The sequence below is a fragment of the Anabrus simplex genome, chromosome 1, assembly GCF_040414725.1.
Source record: "Anabrus simplex isolate iqAnaSimp1 chromosome 1, ASM4041472v1, whole genome shotgun sequence".
Classification (NCBI taxonomy): Eukaryota; Metazoa; Arthropoda; class Insecta; order Orthoptera; family Tettigoniidae; genus Anabrus; species Anabrus simplex.
The window spans coordinates 939,183,751-939,206,062 of NC_090265.1; the positions used below are offsets into that span (position 1 = coordinate 939,183,751).

A 22,312-nucleotide genomic window follows, 5' to 3' on the forward strand; every position below is an offset into this window, starting at 1 on the left:
AGTGATTGTATTTCACGCCGATGTTCCTTCCCATTATAGATATTAGAATTTAGGATGGAGGTTATTGATGTTCACATAGACATTTTTTCTTGGGTTCTAAATAATGATAGTTGTTGTGGATAGTTGATCATGAATAGAGTTGTTTTATTTGAAAGTTCGCAGGTTATTTGTTGAGTTGTGTCAAGGGATGACGATAGTGAGGTACAAAATATGTCATAGTACGTGCGAATTCAGTTGGGATACTCATTTCCAATTCAGTGTTGTATAACCTAGTTGATGTAGAATGGTCGTAACGATATGAAACTCCATGTTGAATATTTTACCATCAGTCTATGGATATTTCGAGTAGGTTGATCATTTTAAGCATTAGTATTTCACTGGTTTTGGATTATATTTTCCCGTTAGTGTTTGCTGTACATGTGGTGTTATTAAGTTACCTTCTTGTATACTATAGTAGATTAGTCAGTGCGAATCAGACTCGTTCAAAACCCACACATTATGTAGATTTATATTTTGAGTTATGATTTCTTTAACATTAAAGAACGTTAACACGATAAGACAGTAATCATAAATATTTATTTCATATCTTATGCTGTCTCAAACAAACAAACACACAAACAAACAAACCCAACCAACAGTGTAAAGTTTTCAATGTTAACAGTTTACGATGTTCGATGGAAACAATCTTCGATGTTCAAATGTTTGTTTTGTTTGTCGTCCAGTGTTAATTTCAGACATTTGTTCAGTGTTACATATTTCATTAAACTAAAATCGTATGCGATAAAGTGATGGACTTAAGAGTAGCCTGCAGGTTAATTATTTTAATGCTTGTTAATTTTGTTCTGGAACATAGTCAGCATTTTGTGCACTTTGAACATTCTCAGTACTTATGAAACAAGTTGTGCAATCGTAATTTAACGATTTTCAGTCATTTGATTTAAACTTTGGAGTGTTATGTTTTGCCATAAGCACAGTTATCCTTTTTTTTTAATGTAAGTCGCCAGTTAGTAATCGGTCCAAGCGGAACTTGAGGTTACTCCTATTCAATTTAAGTGTCCAGGTGACAAATTATAATGTACCCTGCATTGGTATTACGTTGGTGGATTACCTATTTTAATGAATATCTGAGGCTCGGTTTACAAGACTTAAACATTCGCGAAGCAAGTGGATTTACCTACGGTTACATATGGAAGCCGAATTTTATGACTTTAAGGTCATTATTTCGTTGTTACCGTTTCCAAATGATGGATTTCGATCCACGCAGCTCAGCACGCAATAAACACAGATAGCATGAGTGAACCATGTAATTCTTTACAGTTAAATGTCATTTAATTCCTTTTAATCATTTCAAAATTTGTTTTATACAATTTCTTCTTTTCGTCATTCATTATACAATTATTTTATTTTTTCTGAGCACAATCAATTTTTGTCAGTGCTACTCTTGGCTTACGTATGCCTTTCTTGTTCTCCGTCGATCATGTCAGCAAGTGACAGAAGAACCCGTAAACCCCCTGAGACTACAAGAATCTACGAAGCTCAGGTAAATGACTGCAGATCGACTTACAAGACTTCCCCATAGTCCCCTTTCCTGATACGGGGGTCGGCGATGAGGTGAGATGAACATTTATGGCGTGATTTATACGGTCAGATGCAATTCCTGACACGAACCTCAGTTGAGGAGCTAATGAAGATAAAATGAATGAGGGTAAATGAAATTGAGGAAGGAGACGGATGGAATCGGCTACGGCCTACGAACAAGAACTGTCCCGGAAATTACAGAAAACCATACTCAGGACAGCCGACGGTGGGGTTCGAACCCCCTCGCCTTCCGAATGCAGAGAACTTAGCTCCATAGTCATAGCTCGCTAACACGCACGGCCACTTCACTCTCGGTAATAATAATAATAATAATAATAATAATAATAATAATAATAATAATAATAATAATAATAATAATAATAATAGTACGGGCTCAGCTACCACGCACAGACATTTTGATGTGGCGTTATTTAGTTTACCCGCGTGTCAGTTTCAGCCTTCAGTCTTATTCTACCTCATGGCAGAGAAACTAGACCTCTGTTGGGTGGCTTATGACTGAGACAGGTAACTAGGCCTACCTTTTTTATTGCTAGTGGCTTTACGTCGCACCACCACAGATAGGTCTTATGGCGACGATGGGATAGGAAAGGCCTAGGAGTTGGAAGGAAGCAGCCGTGGCATTAATTAAGGTACAGCCCCAGCATTCGCCTGGTATGAAATTGGAAACCACGGAAAACCATCTTCAGGGCTGCCGACAGTGGGATTCGAACACGCTATCTCCCGAATGCAAGCTCCGGGTAACTACCAATTGTGTCACCGAGATCTTTTACATGCCGACATCATACGATAAGGAACATCGAAAGAACGTACTTTTCTACCTTCCAAACATCCGACTTCTTCTGCTAGGTTTGAACCCACGATCTTAGGATCCGGAAGCCGACATTTTAAAAACTGTAACGAAGTTTGATGTGACTTCTTAGTTACCTGACTGTCGATATAGTTGTGACTCAACACCACAACAGTATTCCTGCTGTTGTAGATGAGCGTAAGTGCACCTTCCACAATCGATGATCCCAGAGTGAGATCACGGTGGCGTAAGCTGGCCTTCAGGTTGTAGGGAGGACCCTCCATTCCTTTTGCCAACTTGGACATCACATAATCGCGATCTTCTTCACTGAAACAAAGAGAAACATGTGCCTGAAAACTACACTTATTCCATCCTTCTGCTGCTTCACTCGTTTATTCACTTTGTTGTTATTATTATTATTATTATTATTATTATTATTATTATTATTATTATTATTATTATTATTATTATTATTATTATAGGATCTATTTTGCTGCCATTGAATTTATTTACATGTATAAAATATAAAAATGGTATTGAGGTGAACACAGGTTTCTGAAAGGACCTACGAAAATGGTCTCTAGATATTGAAGTGTCACATTATTATTATTATTATTATTATTATTATTAGTATTATTATTATTATTATTATTATTATTATTATTATTATTATTATTATTCTAGTATCAGATTTTGTTGAAAATGAACGTTGTTGTTTGGGTCATCTGCCCATAGACTGATTCGATGCAGCCCTCCATACCACCCTATCTTGTGCTAACCTTTTCATTTCTACGTAACTATTGCATCCTACAGCTACTCTAATATGTTTGTCATACGACTTGGTCAACTTCTACCATTCTTACCGCCTACACTTCCCTCAAAAACTAAGTGAACAAGTCCTGGGTGTCCTATCACTCTCTCTCTCTTCTGGTCATATTTACCCACATCGGTCTCATTTCACTAGTTCGATTCAGTATCTCTTCATTCGTGATTCTATCTACCCAATAACCTTCATCATTGTTATTTACATGCATTTACATGTACAAAATGGAAATAATGGGCACTGAAGTACATACAGCTTTCTGAAAGGGCCTACTAAGACGACTGTCACCCAGTCAGATAGCCCCCCGATATTTGAGCGGCACGTAGTCATTATTTTTAAATTCTCATCCATTCTGTTTCATTTTCTTGACCAAGTCCGATGCCTCCCATATCAGAGAGCTTCTCAGTAGGTCGCCTAGTACGATAAACAGTGGTGGTTTTCGGTGACGCAAGCATGGGAAAGGGCTATAATTGCAAAGAAAGGGTCCGTGGCCTTAATTAAGGTACAGCCCCAGCATTTCCCTTTCGTGAAAATGGGAAACCACGGAAAACCATCTTCAGGGCGGCCGATGGTGGTATTCGAACCCCCAGTCTGCCGAATGTAAGCTTACAGCTACGCGATGGCCAACTCTCTCGCTATGATGATAGACTTAAAAGAAAATATATCAATGTATAGTTGTAGAGAAACCATTTGTGTACCGAGCGAGCTAGCCGTATGGTTAGGGTTGCGCAGCTTTTAACTTCCATTCGGCAAACAGTGGATTCGAACCCCACTGTCGGCAGCCCTGAAGATGGTTTTCCGTGGTTTCCGATTTTCACACCAGGCTGTACATTAATTACCAGGTGTGTTCATAAGTCTTTTCCGGTTTCACTAAGAGATGGCGCCAGCGAACAGTACACACCGTATGAATTTGACACATACGTCAGTTTGTTCGTCTGACATTAACCTACCAACACACACAAGTTGAGTCCGCCAAACACTAGCGTCTATGTTGTATCGTTCAGTGATCATGTCAACGTTTTGTGCCTGAAAAAAAAAGAATATTTGCGGCACGAATTGCTTTTCTATTTTATCAAAAGAAAAAAACTGTGAAAAGTCGTCGTTAGCGGGTAGAAACATATGGTGAACACGCTCCATCGATTAGAACATGTGAGACATTGTTTCGACAATTTAAAAGTGGTGGTTTCAATGTGAAAGACAGTGCGCGCTCTGCTAGACCACAAAAGTGCAAGCACGAGCAATTGCAGGCGAAGCCCGGCGAAACCGTTAATGCACAACGCTATCGCCAACAGATAATTAATTTAAATCACGCATCGATTGAAAGACGACCGGAATGGGTCAGAAGACATGGCAAAGTGATTTTGTTACACCACAATATGCCGTCTGACACAGCAAAACCAGTGGAAGACAACTTGAAATCGCTTGGATTGGACTCTTCCACACCCGCTGTACTGCCCCGATCTGGCGCCATCTGACTATCACCTCTTTGAATCAATGGGGCACGAATTCACAGAGCAGCCCTTCAGCAATTTCGTAGAAGTTGGAAAATGGCTCGACGAATGGTTTGCCGCAAAAGACAAGCAGTTTTTCTGGCATGGTATTCATAATTTACCTGAAGGATGGGCGAAGTGTGTCAGCGGCCAATATTCTGAATAAACAAAAAATGGATTTCCGTTGACAATTCTGTGTTTTCTTTACCACAAAACCCGGCAAAATCTTATGCATACACCTGGTAAGGCCACAACCACTTCCTTCCCGCTCCTAGTCCTTTCACATCCCATTGTGGCCATAAGATCTACCTGTATCGGCGCGACGCAAAGCAAATTGTAAAAACATTTGTGCAAAAAGAGGACATAAACTATATAATAAATGAGTTTATAACTTACCTGTAGCTAATGAAGACATCATACTTCCGACCTGACTTCGACAACAACATGTTCCACTTCTTCTTCATGGCCAGCAGGTGTACAGAGTAAGACACGTCGTATCTGCTAGTGTAGCAAATGACGGTCACGAACACGGAGAAGACGATGATGACTGCAGCTATCGCTAGGATGACACCCACTACAGTGGTAGGAGCGACATTGTTCGTAACGAAGCACCGGTCATCCGGAACATTGAACGTCACCACAGGAGATCTACTACCATGAAAACCCTCCGGAAAGCCGCAGAGTAAAGGCCCTCGGACTCCAAGGTTAACAACTGAATTTGTTCTGGATAGCCAGACCTGAAATTCTCTAACACTGCAATCGTAGCAGTTAATAACATTTTCGCCAAGATCTACAGTCCTCAAATGTGATATAGCTTCCACCATACCGTTGCCGAAAGAAGATATCAAGTTGTGAGACAAATCTAAGTAATTCACCCATGGATTGCCCTCTCCGTTCCTCAGGAATACATATGGCTTTCTCCAGGAATTGATTTTATTATGAGACAGGTTCAGTTTATGAACTGACCCTTTCTCTACTATGTCGTCAGCACTGTCTAACATATTCCAGGACAGGTCCAATGAATGCAAAATATGTCCACTGATATCGAACTTGGGGCCATGTTTCAGACAGTTGTGAGAAAGGTCCAGTATCCGTAAATTAAGGAGTCCTGTCACTATAGTTGGAGGAATAAAGTGCAGTGCATTATAGGACAAATTAATAACCTCCAACAGGTACTGACGATGGAATATATCACCCTCCTCTGGGACCAAAGAGATATTACAGAAGCTCAAGTCAAGCTGCCTGAACAGAACTGAAGGAGATGTTTCACCACGCAGCAAGAGTCCTGGAAGATGTTTCAATGGAGTTGAAGCCAGAGAGAGATTTAGTTCGCGAAAACCGTGCAAAATCCAACTTAACTGAATATCTGGCAGTATTACTGGGTTGAATGACAAGTCTAGATATTTCAGTTTTCGCAGGAAGCGTATGCCATTAGGTACTGTCTTCAGATTATTGTGTTCAAGATTCAGAAGTATCACATTTCTCAAGGGCTTCAACCAACCTGCAAGAAATAATAATAATAATAATAATAATAATAATAATAATAATAATAATAATAATAATAATAATAATAATAATATTAATAATAATAATAATAATAATAATAATTACAATAATAATGTATCTTGTACGAGTATGTTGGGTATTCAGCCCGAAGGCTGGTTTGATCCCCCACAGCTCCGCCAACAGCTGTCATAAATAGCCTAGGTGTCACCGAAGGGGCATACTAGGGAAATGAGGAGTGAGTTCGTTTCCCGTTGCTTTCTTCACCGAGCCAGAAGTTGCTATTACATATCAGTCTACCAAGGTCAATGAAATGCATGCACCAAAAGACACTTTGAGCGATATCTTCATACCATTCATAACAGGGACTGGCTGCATAAGGAATAGTATTGCTAGCATCGCTCATAGCTCAGTCACTTTCATATTGTCAAAGCCAAGGATGACACTGAGACAAGTCAATGAAAGTAACAAATTTATTGTAGCCCACACCAGCAGACATAGTGCACTGTAAACACTACATCTCGCCAGAAAAGGAATAATAATAATAATAATAATAATAATAATAATAATAATAATAATAATCCCGTGGGGGTTTTGCCTGTTCCCCTATCGGGCGCGTCCCAGGTGGCGGATCGGGGGGCTCGCCGGACTTGTCCGGAGGGCTTGAGGGAAATAAAATACCTCTCGCGGACCAAAAACAGGCACAGCCAGAAAACATCTTGAGGCAACCTCTGAGGCTCAATACCTTAGTTGTAACTATGAGATTGACAAAGATCAATCTCCCCATTATCTTCAACTTACTAGCATGATGGCAACGTCAGTTAATGATACTACTACCCCAGGCCCTAGTATTCATACTAGGTTTTCTCGGTCATCGGATTCTGGGGGACCGAGAACATCATGCGGGAATGTATCGGAGCTTCCCAAATCTCTTCGCCCAAAGGAAAAACATTTTATTGGCACTTTAAACATCAACACGCTTCGCAAAATTGGAAAGTTGAAGCACTTAACAGACACATTAGACCAACTCAACATCCAAATTCTGGCACTCCAAGAAACTAGGTACAGTGACGAAAATCATTTTGAATCAGGAAACTATAGAATTTATAAAGGTAAACCAGCTACCCTCCTCCCTAACAAAATATTACAATTTGGCACTGGTTTTGCAGTGAGAAAAAATATCACAAATTCGGTATTATACTTTACATCACCTTCTGAAAGAATTTCGCTAATGACAATCAAATCAGGAAACAAAGCTTATACACTAATCAATGCACATGCACCTACAAACAATTACAATCAAAAAGACCCACAGAAGGTAGATGACTTCTGGGAATTACTAGAAGAAACTACAGCCAAAGTTCCAAAACATCATGTCAAAATTTTGCTGGGGGACTTCAATGCACAAATTGGCAAAGAGAAGAAATTTAGGACCACTGTAGGACTTTACCCTGCTCACAAAAGAACCAATAAAAATGGAGAACGTTTAATTGGCTTCTGCGAGAATTTCGATCTAAAATTGATGTCAACCCATTTCCTGGCACTTCCACAAAAGAAAATGACATGGAGATCCCCGAACATGCATTTAGGAGAATTTCAACTATACCATGTGGCTATTTCCAAGAAAAACCAAAAAGAAATGATGAACGTTAAAGTCAAAAAGGGAATTATTGACTCCGACCACCACCTATCTCTTGTTAAAGTAAAGTTTCAACCCAACAGGAAGAAAACCAAAACAATCAGAAACCCAAGAATCGACCCTGAATTTCTGAGACAGAACTCAGACAATTTCCTTGCGAATATCTCCAACGATGCTCCTTCAAACTGGCTAGAACTCAAGGACACACTCTTGAAAGCTTCACAAAACATCAGCAATCCCCCAAGGAAACGCAAACACAGGTGGTGGAATGACACCTGTGACAAGGCCATAGAAGTCAGAATTAGGTCCTGGCTAAACTGGAGTTCCCATAAAAGTGATCAAAATCGTGATGAATTCTTCAAAACACAGAAACAAACCTCAAAAATCATCAGATCTGAAAAACGAAAATATGATCGAAACAGACTGGTAGAAATAGAAGAAGATTTCAAGAAAAACAATACACGGAACTTCTACAGAACATTCAGAGAAGAATTATCCAATTACCAGGCACCTAGTCTCTGTTTCAAACGTACAGATGTGACTTTGGAAACAAGTAATAAGGGAAATTGTGAACTCCTAGCAAACCATTTCAGGGACCTTTTAAACTGTGAATCTCCAAAGGAACAATTCACCTATGAAAAACCAACACCTAATCCAAATTCAGAACCTCCCACATTACAAGAAGTCAAACAAATAATCAGAGATTTAAAAGACAACAAAGCACCAGGAGAAGATGGAATAATCGCTGAAATGTTGAAAATTGGTGGTGACAAACTGGCCCAGAGTATTCAAAAAATCTTACAGGACATTTGGTTTTCTGAAGAAATTCCGGAGGATTGGAAATGTGCATTGATTCACCCACTTCACAAGAAAGGAGACAAATCAGATATTAATAACTACAGAGGAATTTCTCTCCTCTCACTCGTATATAAAATCTTCTCTAAAGCTCTACTTAATAGATTAGAGAAACAAACAGACCACCTGATCGGAGATTATCAGGCTGGATTCCGAAAAGGGAGATCCTGCGCAGAACAAATCCTAAACCTAAAAACCATACTACAGATTCGCAAAACCAAACAAACAGTAATCACCTTTGTTGACTTCAAAAAAGCGTATGATTCCATAGATCGGCAGACCCTGTTCAACATACTAGAGGAATTTCAAGTCGACAGGAAAACGAGGGAATTGATTAAACAAACTCTGACCAACACAACATCAAAAGTTAAGTTCTTGGGAGAAATTTCTGAACCGTTCGAAATCAGAACTGGCGTCCGACAGGGAGATGGATTATCCCCACTACTATTCAATTTAGTTTTGGAAAAAGTGATTCGTGAATGGAGAAAAGAAACTAAAGGTATAAACATTGGCAGACTTCTTAAAGACAAAATTCACCTTGACTGCTTAGCTTTCGCAGATGACCTTGCGATCCTTTCGAACAACAGACAAGAAGCAATCCAATCCATAGAAAAATTGAATGAAATAGCCGCAAAAACCGGACTTCAAATTTCATTTGAAAAGACGCAGTTTATGGAAGGAACTAAATCAAGATTCGACAATCAACCATTAATCACCAATTGTGGAATAATTTCCCAAGTAGACAAATTCAAGTATCTAGGTGAAATTATTCAGCCAGCAGGGTTAAATCAGGAAGCTAACAAAGAAAGAACTGCTAAACTGCAAAGGGCTTACAAAATCACATGGAACAGATACAACAAAAGATGTATATCAAAAAATGCAAAATTACGACACTACAATACAGTCATCAAACCAGAGGCACTTTATGCATCTGAAACACTGATCATTGGCGGCAGGTCACAAATGAAAAGCATTGAGAAACAAGAGAGGAAAATTCTCAGAAAAATCCTAGGACCAAAGTTCGAAAATGGAATTTGGATGAAAAAGAAACCACATGAAATTTTTCAATTCACAGAAAAAATCACAGATACCATCAGAAAGAGACGACTAAAATTCTACGGACACCTACACAGAATGGATAACAACAGGCTGACAAAGAAAATTCTAAATCTAGCTCTAACCCTGAAAATCCGCAACAATTGGTTAGCAGAAATTCATGAAGATCTACAAGAAATGGGTATTGAGGACGAAACCATTCAAGATAGAATGAAATTTAGAAGCTTAGTAAACAAACATAAATTTGCAGAGAAACCAACAAGAAAAAATACAGGCTGGACAGAAACACGCAGAAAGGAACACAGTGAAAAAATGAAGAGATATTGGGAAGAAAAGAAGAAGAAACATTGTGCAAAATAAGTTCAAACGCGCTCCACAGCTGGGCACAACGAATCAAAAAAAAAAATAATAATAATACATTATTGCCCGACTCCTTGGATGAATAATCAGCGTTGAGGCGTTCAGTTCAGAGGGTCCCAGGTTCGATTCGAGGACGAGTCGGTGTCTTATTAATCCTTCTGGCTCGGAGAGTGGGCGTTTGTGTTTGTCACAACACTCTCCTCTTCATATCCTGACAATACACTACACTAGCAACCACCACAGAAACACACAATAGTGATTACATCCCTCCGCATAGGGTTTGCATCAGGAAGGTCATCTGGCATTGACAAATCCACATGTGCGACACAGTTCTCATCAGTGACCCCACAGACGAGGAGAAAGCGGTAGAAAGAGAAGAAGAAGAAAAGAAGAAATTATTAACAACAGTAATAGCAATATATGAACTCAGCTATTGAGTTGGAGCCATTCTGAAGTAGTGCATCTAGACAGCCTGACCAGTCTGGCATTCCGTTTGTGCTGCAGTCTAGAAACGAAAGTTGAACTCCAATGGTTCGTGAGTAAATGTTATCGGGCGGCAATGAATGCATCTGCAGAGATCTTTAACATAGTACAACAATGATATGGAGAACGAAGATTTATGATCACCCTTCAAAAATCAACTATCTTGACCGGGATCGAACCGGAGAACTTAGAATTATGAGTCGTACAAACCACCACTGGTCAACTGAGGCGACATCTGGTGTAGAGTAAACAGTAAGTACGAACCAGGTAGGCGTAAGGAGCTAATATGACCGAATGTACAGTTTCCTGGAATTGTTTCAATTAATGTTCAGTTTTCAGTTTAGGAACAGAACAAACAGGAGTCACAGGAATTACTGATGCACGGTTAAGTCCAGAGACTCAGTCTGGAATAGAATCCAGAATCTCAGAGTATAATGACCATTCAACCACGGAACAAAGTATTACGAACATGTCAAATTAATGAAGCCTTGCCGAAAAGAAGTCCTCTCACAACTCCCACTGTATATACTGTGTATATATGTACCAAAAGAAAATAATGACAAATTGTAACCTTTAACACATATGTACACATTGTGATTAATTTCAATAAAATATATATATATTGTATACACTATATATCTTATATCTAACTAATTTACCTATCTATATCTATATTCTATCTATAATCTTATCTTACTATATATAAAAATGGATGTATGTGTGTAAATGACACATCTCCTCCTAAACCACTGGAGCAATTTCAATCAAATTTTGAAGCATTCTTTGCTATCTGTAGACGAGCAATAGGGAGGTAAGCCACCTCTAGCCCCTTAGGGGCGGGGGGTTAGGGGGTCAGGTAAAAATATAATCGAAAATAGTGTCGAATTCATTGTTTTTTGAGTCGCTGAGGTGAATAGTGACACTCTCGATTTTTTAAAAGTCAAAATTCTGTTCCCATTTGGGTGGGGGGCGAGGGGGGACTGATGATGAATGTATGTGTGTAAATGACACATCTCCTCCTAAACCACTGGAGCAATTTCAATCACATTTTGAAACATTCCTTGCTATCTGGAGACGAGCACTATGGGGGTAAGCCACCTCTAGCCCCGTAGCAGTGGGGGGGTTAGGGGGGTCAGGTAAAAACATAATCGAAAATAGTGTCGAATCCATAGTTTTTGGGGTCGCTGAGGTGAATAGTGACACTCCCAATTTTTTTAAAATCAAAATCCTTCTGCTTTTGGGTGGGGGCGAGGGGGGACATGATGGGTGTATATGTGTAAATGACACATCTCCTCCTAAACCACTGGAGCAATTTCAATCACATTTTGAAACATTCCTTGCTATCTGGAGACGAGCACTATGGGGGTAAGCCACCTCTAGCCCCCTTAGAGGCGAGGGGTTAGGGGGTCAGGTAAAATATAATCGAAAATAGTGTCGAATCTATCGTTTTTGGAGTCGCTGAGGTGAATAGTAACACTCCCGACTTTTTAAAAGTAAAAATTCTGCTCCCATTTGGGTGGGGGGCGAGGGGGGACTGATGATGAATGTATGTGTGTAAATGATACATCTCCTCCTAAACCACTGGATCAATTTCAATCGAATTTTGAACACATATTATTTGCTATCCGGAGACGAGCACTGTGGGGGTAAGCCACCTCTAGCCCTCGTAGCAGTGGGGGTTAGGGGGGTCAGGTAAAAACATAATCGAAAATAGTGTCGAATCCATAGTTTTTGGGGTCGCTGAGGTGAATAGTGACACTCCCGATTTTTTAAAAATCAAAATCCTTCTGCTTTTGGGTGGGGGCGAGGAGGGACATGATGGGTGTATATGTGTAAATGACACATCTCCTCCTAAACCACTGGAGCAATTTCAATCACATTTTGAAACATTCCTTGCTATCTGCAGACGAGTACTATGGGGGTAAGCCACCTCTAGCCCCCTTAGAGGCGGGGAGTTAGGGGTTCAGGTAAAATATAATCGAAAATAGTGTCGAATCTATCGTTTTTGGAATCGCTGAGGTGAATAGTAACACTCCCGACTTTTTAAAAGTCAAAATTCTGCTCCCATTTGGGTGGGGGGCGAGGGGGGACTGATGATGAATGTATGTGTGTAAATGATACATCTCCTCCTAAACCACTGGAGCAATTTCAATCGAATTTTGAACACATATTATTTGTTATCCGGAGACGAGCACTGTGGGGGTAAGCCACCTCTAGCCCTCGTAGCAGTGGGGGTTAGGGGGGTCAGGTAAGAACATAATCGAAAATAGTGTCGAATCCATAGTTTTTGGGGTCTCTGAGGTGAATAGTGACACTCCCGATTTTTTAAAAGTCAAAATCCTGCTCCCTTTGGGTGGGGGGCGAGGGGGTACTGATGATGGATGTATATGTGTAAATGACACATCTCCTCCTAAACCACTGGAGCAATTTCAATCAAATTTTGAAACATTCTTTGCTATCTGGAGACGAGCACTATGGGGGTAAGCCACCTCTAGCTCCCTTAGGGGCGGGGGGTTAGAGGGTCAGGTAAAAAAATAATCGAAAATAGTGTCGAATCCATAGTTTTTGGGGTCGCTGAGGTGAATAGTGACACTCCCGATTTTTTTAAATTCAAAATTCTGCTCCTATTTGGGTGGGGGCGAGGGGGGACTGATATATAAAATTAAAGGAAAATAGTGTCGAATACATAGTTTTCGGGGTCGCCGAGTGGAATTGTACACTTCGGATTTTTAGTATCAGGAGATAAACCACGTGGGGGTAAGACAGCATATGAACCCTTAGGGGCGGGGGGTCAGGGGGTCAGATATACAAAATAATGAAAACAGTGTCGAATCAATACTTTTCGGTGTCGCTGGGATGAATAGTGACACTCCGGATTTTTAGTATCAGGAGAAAAACCACGTGCGGGTAATACACCCCAAGAAACCTTAGGGGCAGGAGGGCAGGGGGTTAAGGGGGCTCAGATACAAAAATCATCAAAAGTAGTGTTGAATCCATACTTTTCGTGGTCGCTGAGATGTATGGTCACATTCCGGAATTTTTATAAGTCCAAGTTCAGCCCCCTTCGTGGTAGGGGGCGATGGGAGAGTGATATATGAAAATAATGGAAAAGAGTGTCGAATCCATAGTTGTCGGGGTCGCTGAGATGAATAGTGAGACTCCGGATATTTTATAAGTTCATCCCCCTTTGGGGTGGGGGGCGAGGGGTGAGTGATATATAAAATTTATCGAAAATAGTGTCAAATACATAGTTTTCGATTTCGCCAAGGTGAATTGTACACTTTAAAATTTTAGTATCAGGAGACAAACCACGAGGGGGTAGGACACCCTAGGAACCCTTAGGGGCGGGGGCTAGGGGCTGAGATATAAAAATCATCAAAAGTAGTTTCGAATCCATACTTTTCGGGGTCACTGAGAAGAATAATGGCACTCCAGAATTTTTTAAAGTTCAGCCCCCTTCGTGGTGGGTGGCAATTGGAGAGTGATATATAAAAATAAACGAAAATAATGTTGAATCCATAGTTGTCGGAGTCGCTGAGATGAATGGTGAGACCCCGGATATCTTACAAGTCCAAGTTCATCCCCCTTTCTGGTTGGGGTGAGGGGAATTCAGATTTTAAAATAATCGAAAAATAGTGTCGTAGCCATAGTTTTCGATGTCGCTGAGATGAATAGTAACACTCCCTATTTTGTAAAACTCAAATTTAACCCCCTTTAGGGGGAGGGGGAATGAGATATAATAATAATCGAATATACTGCTTAATCCACAGTTTTCCGGGTCGCTGAAATGAATAGTAACATTCCGGATTTTTTAAGTCCTGCTTCAGCCCCCTGTGGCATAGAGGGCGCGAAAGGGTAAAAAATAAATTGTCAAAAATGCCCCCCTTTGGCATAGAGGGTGAGAAAGGCTTAAAAATAAATTGTTAAGAATGCCCAAGGCAATAGACGTGTGCATGTTCCAGTATGACTTTCAAGTAGGACTTACTACCTGGAAAACATAGTGTGGGAGTAAGACGCCCCTAGAACCACTTCGGAAGCGGGCGAAGTATGTAATCCATATTAATAAAATAATAGAAGTCAGTTTAGCGCGATCTATATATACTGTACTATACATATATAAATTAAGGCATAAAAATGAAAACAGACGTGAATTAATGAGACCATTCTAGGCATCCTACAAACTTAAAACTTCATACCAGACAACCTGATGACTTCAGGATCACTAGAAAAATCTAAAATTCTCAAAATTCTCTAAGAGGGACACGTTGGGAGTTTCAAATCTGCATAAGAACACAGTCGGTGATATTTATCCTAAACGATAACCTATAGGTTTCATGGACTTAAAAGTTTCCTGAAAGTCCAAATTTTTAACCCCCTCCCCCATATCAAGATGGCAGCACAATCTCCCAGACGAGTTAGAAAATAGAAATTTGGCAAAATTATAGCTTTTCGCCTGTAACCGTTGGAAAATTTACGAGATGTTTAAAAAATTATTTTTCCCCCCAAAAAAATATCGAAATATGGAGGCAATTTTAATGACGGTGTAGACCTTCCTTTCGAGGTATTTGGTGACTAAACGGAAAGTCGTATCACAAAACGGATGTCACAATCTCCGTTAAATTTGGAGTGATCTACAACTTTGGTCCAATGACTTTTTATCGTATCTCTATCCCTTATGTTAAATTTGGCTCTGTTTCTGGATTTACGTAAATTTTGCTCTTTGTACACTTATGCTTTGATTCACTTATAGGAAAGAGGGGATCATCAAATTCTACACGAATATTGGCCCACCCAGCCAAATTCTATGTTTGAAGCTGTCGCATAAGTATCTGAAAAGTAATTCACTGTGTGAAAACCTTACATAAATGTCACCTTATTCAACGTTTCTAAAATAATCTTGCCTTTAAATAGATGAGATACAAGGAAATGTCATAGGGCCAGCCATTTATATAGCTAACTGGGGCCAGAGTCGCCTTTTTATACAATCCGTTTTTCAATATGAATGCACCTTTTAGCAGCAGTTATTCTGTAAATGAAGGTGAACATGCATATACTTTCGTATGTCGATCTACATTTATTAATTTAAGTCGATTTGTAGCGATCTAGAAAGGGGTGTGTCTTACATTGTAATTATTACTTTACAAATCAATAGTGACTCTCAGCAGGAGGGCGTCTGCTGTTGTAATCAGTACTCCCACATTGACTTTAACTAGCAATAGGAATAGGGTAGTTCTCCAACGCCTGTGTACCATTGTAATGCATAATTCCCTTCTTGATTTGACTAGCAGAAGGCTACTCTTTTACCTGATACTCTTTATCATTAAGTATAGGTGCCCCCGATTATAAACAAATTTACCCATCAAAATGTGACTGACGTTACGCATAGTGAATTGCGGCAAACAAGTGGACCTGTCATTATCATCACAACTCTGCAACTCGCACTTCACATCGGAAACAACGTCTGCAGACCTTTCTATGCTTTTTCTCGGATAACGCCAAGATACATGGAATTAAAATTTTTTATTCACTTCATGTACAGCAATTTACTTCGATATTCGTATACATTGTAGAATACCGTAGCGAAGCACGGGTACATTTGCTAGTTATATATCAAATTGGGTGTTGATTTATTTGAGATGAATAAACTCAAAAACTACTAGAGCTATTTCGCTGAAAATTTCACAACTTATTCTTATTACTTCTGAGAGTTTATGAAGTAGTTTGAACGAAATCCGATGGATAGTTTTTTGTAATGAGTAATTTTATGTAATTTTATTAATTTGTAAAGTCGCACCCAGATTGGATCGACTTGAATGGACAGATTGTCGCTAGGCGACAGCAGCTTATAGTCCGGTAATAAATGCTGTGTATAGGGGGAATGGAACACGACGCCATGTTTTATAAAGTATCCTTCTTGATAAGGGGTTCATTCTTATGCACATTATTTTGAAATAGCAATCCGAAAGGGAGTGATCGAGATGTACTATCATGTTACAGGACCACCAATGATAGGCCTGCCCAGTTTGAAGAATATACAGTAGATGTGTATTAGATGTGTAAAACATTTAAGAAACTGTTAAAAATACAGAATATCAACAGTGGAATGACACGAGTTACCACCTACTAACGAAGAGCAACAGGGGGTTCCCAATGAGCAAAGGCGAGTATATATAATATATCTATAGGTCTACAGGTAGTATGTATGTACTACCGGTACATCTCCTCCTAAACCACGGGAGCGATTTCAACCTAACCTAACGTAATATCAGAAAACAAACCTCATGGGGTAAAGACACAACAAGCACCCTCAAAAGGTGGGGGGCGAGGAGGCTTAGTTATAAAAATAATCGAAGATAATGTCAAATCCATACTTTTCCGAGTCACTGAGATGAATAGTGACATTCCGGATTTTAAAGTCTAAGTTCAGTCCCCTTTGGGGTGGGGGCGAGTAGGTAGTGAGATATAAAAATAATAGAAAATAGTGTCGAATCCATAATTCTCGGGGTCTCTGAGATGAATAGTAACACTCCGTATTTTTTATCCCTTAGCGGGCGGTTCGTGGCCGGGGGGGGGGAGATATAACAATAATCGAAAATAGTGTTGAATTCATAGTTTTCGGTGTCGCTGAGGAGGTTCATTCTAATGCCTATTATTTTGAAATAGCAATCCAACATGCAGTGATCGAGATGTAACTTCATGTCATTAGGACTAGCATTAATAGGCCTGCCCAGTTTGAAGAATGTATCTGTGTATTAGATGTGCAAAATATTTAAGAAATTTAAATATTTAAGTGACACTCCGGATTTTTAAAGTCCAATTTCAGCCCCATTTGGGGTAGAGGCGAGGAGGCGTGAGATATAATAATAATAATAATAATAATAATAATAATAATAATAATAATAATAATAATAATAATAATAATAATAATAATAATAGAAAATAGAAAATAGAAAATAGAGTCGAATCCATCATTTTCAGGGTGGCTGAGATGAATTGTGACACTCCGGATTTTTTAAAATTCAAAGTTCATCACCTTTTGGGATGGGCGACGAGGAGGGATGAGATATAAAAATAATCGGAAATAATGGCGAATCCATAGTTTTCTCCCCTGTGGGTGGGGGCGGTAGAATAACACCCACGGTATCCCCTGCCTGTCGTAAGAGGCGACTAAAAGGGGCCCTAGGGGCTCTGAACTTTGGAGCTTGGGTTGGCGACCACGGGGCCCTTAGCTGAGTCCTGGCATTGCTTCCACTTACTTGTGTCAGGCTCCTCACTTTCATCTATCCTATTCGACCTCTCTTGGTCAACTCTTGTTTTTTTCCGACCCCGACGCTATTAGGTTTGCGAGGGCTAGGGGAGTCTTTCATTTTCACGCCCTTCGTGGCCCTTGTCTTACTTTGGTCAATATCTTCATTTTTCGAAGTGTCGGATCCCTTCCATTTTTTCACTCTGATTAGTGTTATATAGAGGATGGTTGCCCAGTTGTACTTCCTCTTAAGACAATAATCACCACCACCACCATAGTTTTCGGGGTCGCTGAGATGCATAGTGACACTCCGGATTTTTGAAGTCCGTATTCAGAACCCTATGGGGTGGGGTCGAAGGGGGGAGTGAGATACAAAAATAATCGGAAATAGTGTCGAATACTATAACCGTTCAATGGCAAGTGAGTCAGCTGTTGAGCCATTGAAGGTTATGCTAAAGAAATGATTAACAGGAATTACTCGGAAATACGTCCAGTTGTGTTAAATACCCGGAATAACTCGCCCATTCTAACAGGAAATTGGATGGATATAAGATGAGGAACGAAATTCCTAAGCTCAGAACCCCGTGGTCACCGGACGCTTACAGTCACGAAATATTATCTTAGATGTGCGCAGAAGTTGGCAAAATAAGTTTACATTCTCAACAGCATTAAGAAGCAAGTCGATCATATGGTATTCAGGTCCAGCGATGACGCAGAGGTGGCCATGACTTGATGCTACATGTTAGATGATCAAGGAGGCGCTGAAGAGGATGGATCAATTACATACGTCATGAGGACAAATGGTGTAGTGTTCCTTTGTGCACCTTTCCAATCAGATGGGATGACGTTATCTTGGAATTCAATTTCTAACTGTCAAAAACAGGTGGAAGAGAGGTTACAAGTCAGCGAGTTGAGCCTAGCGTATGAAATGCAGACCAATATTATTAGGATAACAATTTTAATGAACTTTTTTTTTTTCGTGACTAGACGATAACACATGAGTCCAACCACACCTTTCAAGAAGAAGAAGAAGAACTTTTGTTTTATGAACAATTGTATCGCATAAAAACTGAGATTGAAGGTTGAACTGATAGTAATTCGCACGTCTTTAAAAGGAATGTCTACGTTAGCAGGACTTAAGAAGAAATATTAGAGGACGTTATAAAAGATTATATTACTGTATCGAATAGCGATCCGAGATTCTAATACTGAATAAGGAGAGTTTTCGAGAATAATTGTGAGATATTGTAAAACGCCTGCGTCACTGTGTTAATTTTGTTTTCCTAAGTTTCAGGTCCATGGACTCAAAAATGTATGAAGATTTTTCCAATAATGTAATGATGGAAGTGAATATGAAGGCTTGAATAATCCAATGTCCTAACAGGCCCGGGAGATGATGCCGAAGTGAGGGCCAAAACTATTGATCAATGGAGCGAAGGACTGAGAGCGGTGTCACATAATCTTCACCGATAAGTACCAAGATTTCATTTCTTTACCCTATCTTCTTGTAGTTGCATAGCGGTAGAGTAGAGTGTATTTTTCTTCATGATGAAGTGACATAAATTTAAAACAACTTGAGTGACCTAATGCGATTGTCACTAGTGTCCAATTACTTGTGATTACGGTTAAGTCTGATGTTATAACGTCGAGATCATCTGTCATACGCAAGATTTTGCTTGTAAATGCGTGTCTTACCGTGAGTCACCAGGAATTTTCTTCACGTTTTACGGTGAATGTAAGAAGGCGTTGTCCTCACTTATGAATCATACTAGTATCGCACAAATACTTCGTGAGGTGATGTAATTTAATATTTATTTGTAGAAGGTCTTCTTGCGTAATAGTACCATGTGCGTTCATTGTGTAGTCGCGAATATTTCGTGATATTAGTGTTGCGTTGATTGTGATACATTGGTGATGATGATAAAAACTCTTCGGATAAATGCTTGTGAATTTTCTTGAGTAAGTAAAGTGTGAATATGTATGGTGTGCTTGAATATGGTGAATAATAAGAATAGGGTCGTCGATAAAATATTTTATGATGAATTAATGCTGTTATAGTAAAGTGGTTCGTTGAGATATAGACATAATGAGTGTGGTAAATAATTCTTCGAGATTTCAATGAACTTACGGTTAAGAAATGGACTTAAGCTTTCGTCATACAAATTAGGAACCCAGAATAGGCAAGCAGTTATGTTGTCATTATTTTCTACTGTGTAATATGTCCGAAGGTCAGGAGTAGGGATTGATGTAGGGTCATCGAAACACTGTTTTCGCGACATGGTACGGTTCAGATACCATTAATTTTGAAGGAATGGTCACTAACAAGAAGTCTTCAACATTTAATAAGCGTAATACGTGTATAGTAGAAGGTCATACCAATCAAATTATTGTCAACTGGTAGTAGGTTGTATTCTTGCGTAGTTGCTTATAGTATGTTTCTTGTAGATAGTGGGCTTTCACGACTTTCTTTCAGGAGGACAGTGCCGGTGGAAGCAGATGCTGTTAATCATTTTTTATATCATTGATTATTTGTATCAGCTAGATATTATATTTTTTAGGTGGCTGATGCGGATTCCTGGGACATGTTGTTGTTGATTGAATTATGTCATTATGAGATCCAATTATTACGTATTTTATACTGTATGATCGCACTTTATGGGTAGTCATACTGACAACTGGTCACCATTAGGGAACTCAAGTTGGTTAGCAATTAGACGATTTATGAGATAACGGATGAAGTGTAGGGCATTGAAGATGAAATCTTGGATAATTTATGATAAAAGCAGGTGAACTGAATTTGATTTTAAAATTTTATTCCATTTTTTTATTCATGATGGGTGGACGATTAGTGACAATTAACGATGAATTGCTTTCAGCAAGTTCCGTATTCGTTTCCATCAAGTTCATGTTTCAATTCAATTAAGATTTTGATGAAAATGAAATGAAATGTCGTATGGCTTTTAGTGCCGGGATATCCCAGGAAGGGTTCGGCTCGCCAGGTGCAGATCTTTCTATTTGACACCCGTAGGTGACCTGCGCGTCGTGATGAGGATGAAATGATGATGAAGACAACACATACACCCAGCCCCCGTGCCATTGGAATTAACCAATTAAGGTTAAAATCCCCGACCCGGCCAGGAATCGAACCCGGGACCCTCTGAACCGAAGGCCAGTACGCTGACCGTTCAGCCAACGAGTCGGACAAGATTTTGATAATGATGGGTTATAAATATTAGCCAACAGAGACTTTCGTTTCGTATTTTTAGCTATTATCCAATCATCCTATGATGTATTTATCACTGTATTAACTTAAATCTGACTTCATTAAACTGCAAAAAAATCCTTCCAAGAAACTAACATTCATCTTCTTATTTAAATGAGATACATTTAGCCTTGCATAGTCTAGTGGATAATATCATTGTTATGATCATAAGTATCTTGCGTCAAATGTTAGTCGAACTGCATAAATACTTGTTGAACGTCCATGCCCTGGGTGGAGACTTATGCGTCACCGCTGCTTTCTGGCCGAGGCTTATTACAACACCTACGAACCTTCAATATCCCCGGGCAATGGACGGGTGCAATACATAGTTTTTGGGGTCGGTGAGATGTATAGTTACACTCCGGATTTTTTCAAGTCCATGTTCTGCCCCCTTTGGCATGGTAGAGGTGAGTAAGTGAATGAAATGACAAAAATGACCGATATTATGGATTTTCCAGCATAGCTCTTAACTAAATTTTGTCCAAATATTTCTTACTACGTGTGAAAATGCGGTGGGTACGACACACCCCTAGAAACTTTAGGGGAAGAGATGAAACGCAAATATAGACTAAATAAAAACGACCAATAACAGCGTTGAATCCATAGTTTTCAGGACTACTGGGGCGATTTGAACCAAACTTAGTACACTTATGACTTACTGTCAGGAGACTAAGCGCGTGAGGGAAAGCCACCCCTAGCAGCCTTAGGGGTGAGGTTGAGGGGTTTGGAATATAAAAATAATCGAAAATTGTTTCGAATCCATACTTTTCGGGGTCACAGAAAGGAATAGTGGCACTTTGGATGTCGTTTAAGTTGAAGTTGAGCCCCAGTCGGCAGGGGCGTGAGAAAGGGTGAAGAAAAGAAAATTTGAAAATGACCGAGATTATGGATGTTTGTATGTATGTACCATCATAGGTGTCAACTAAACTTGGTACAAATACTACCTACTATCCTGAAAAAATACTGTTGAATCCATACTTTTCTGGACTACGGGAGATATTTCAACCAAACTTGGTACGCTTATGACTTGCTATCAGGAGACAAACTGCGAGGAGGTATGGTAAACCGAGCACGCCTAGGGGTGAGGTGGGAAGGGCTGAGATGTAAATATAATCGAAAATAGTGTCGAATCCATGGTTTTTATGGTCGGTGAGACAAATAGTGATACTCCGGAGGTCGTTGAAGTCCATGTTCAGCCCCCTTCGGCAT

The 22,312-nt window shown here is 39.7% G+C and overlaps 1 protein-coding gene across 1 annotated transcript in view; it reads right to left on the reverse strand.

The window, feature by feature from the left end:
- The window catches only part of LOC136874965 (toll-like receptor 1), a 43,906-nt gene that overhangs the window by 14,711 nt on the left and 6,883 nt on the right, over positions 1 to 22,312 (reverse strand). Inside the window, exons 2-3 of the mRNA XM_067148680.2 lie at positions 5,096 to 6,200; positions 2,524 to 2,713 (exon numbers count right to left, since the gene is read on the reverse strand). Coding sequence (XP_067004781.2) covers positions 2,524 to 2,713; positions 5,096 to 6,200 — 1,295 coding nt within the window. The remainder of the gene's footprint in view (positions 1 to 2,523; positions 2,714 to 5,095; positions 6,201 to 22,312) is intronic.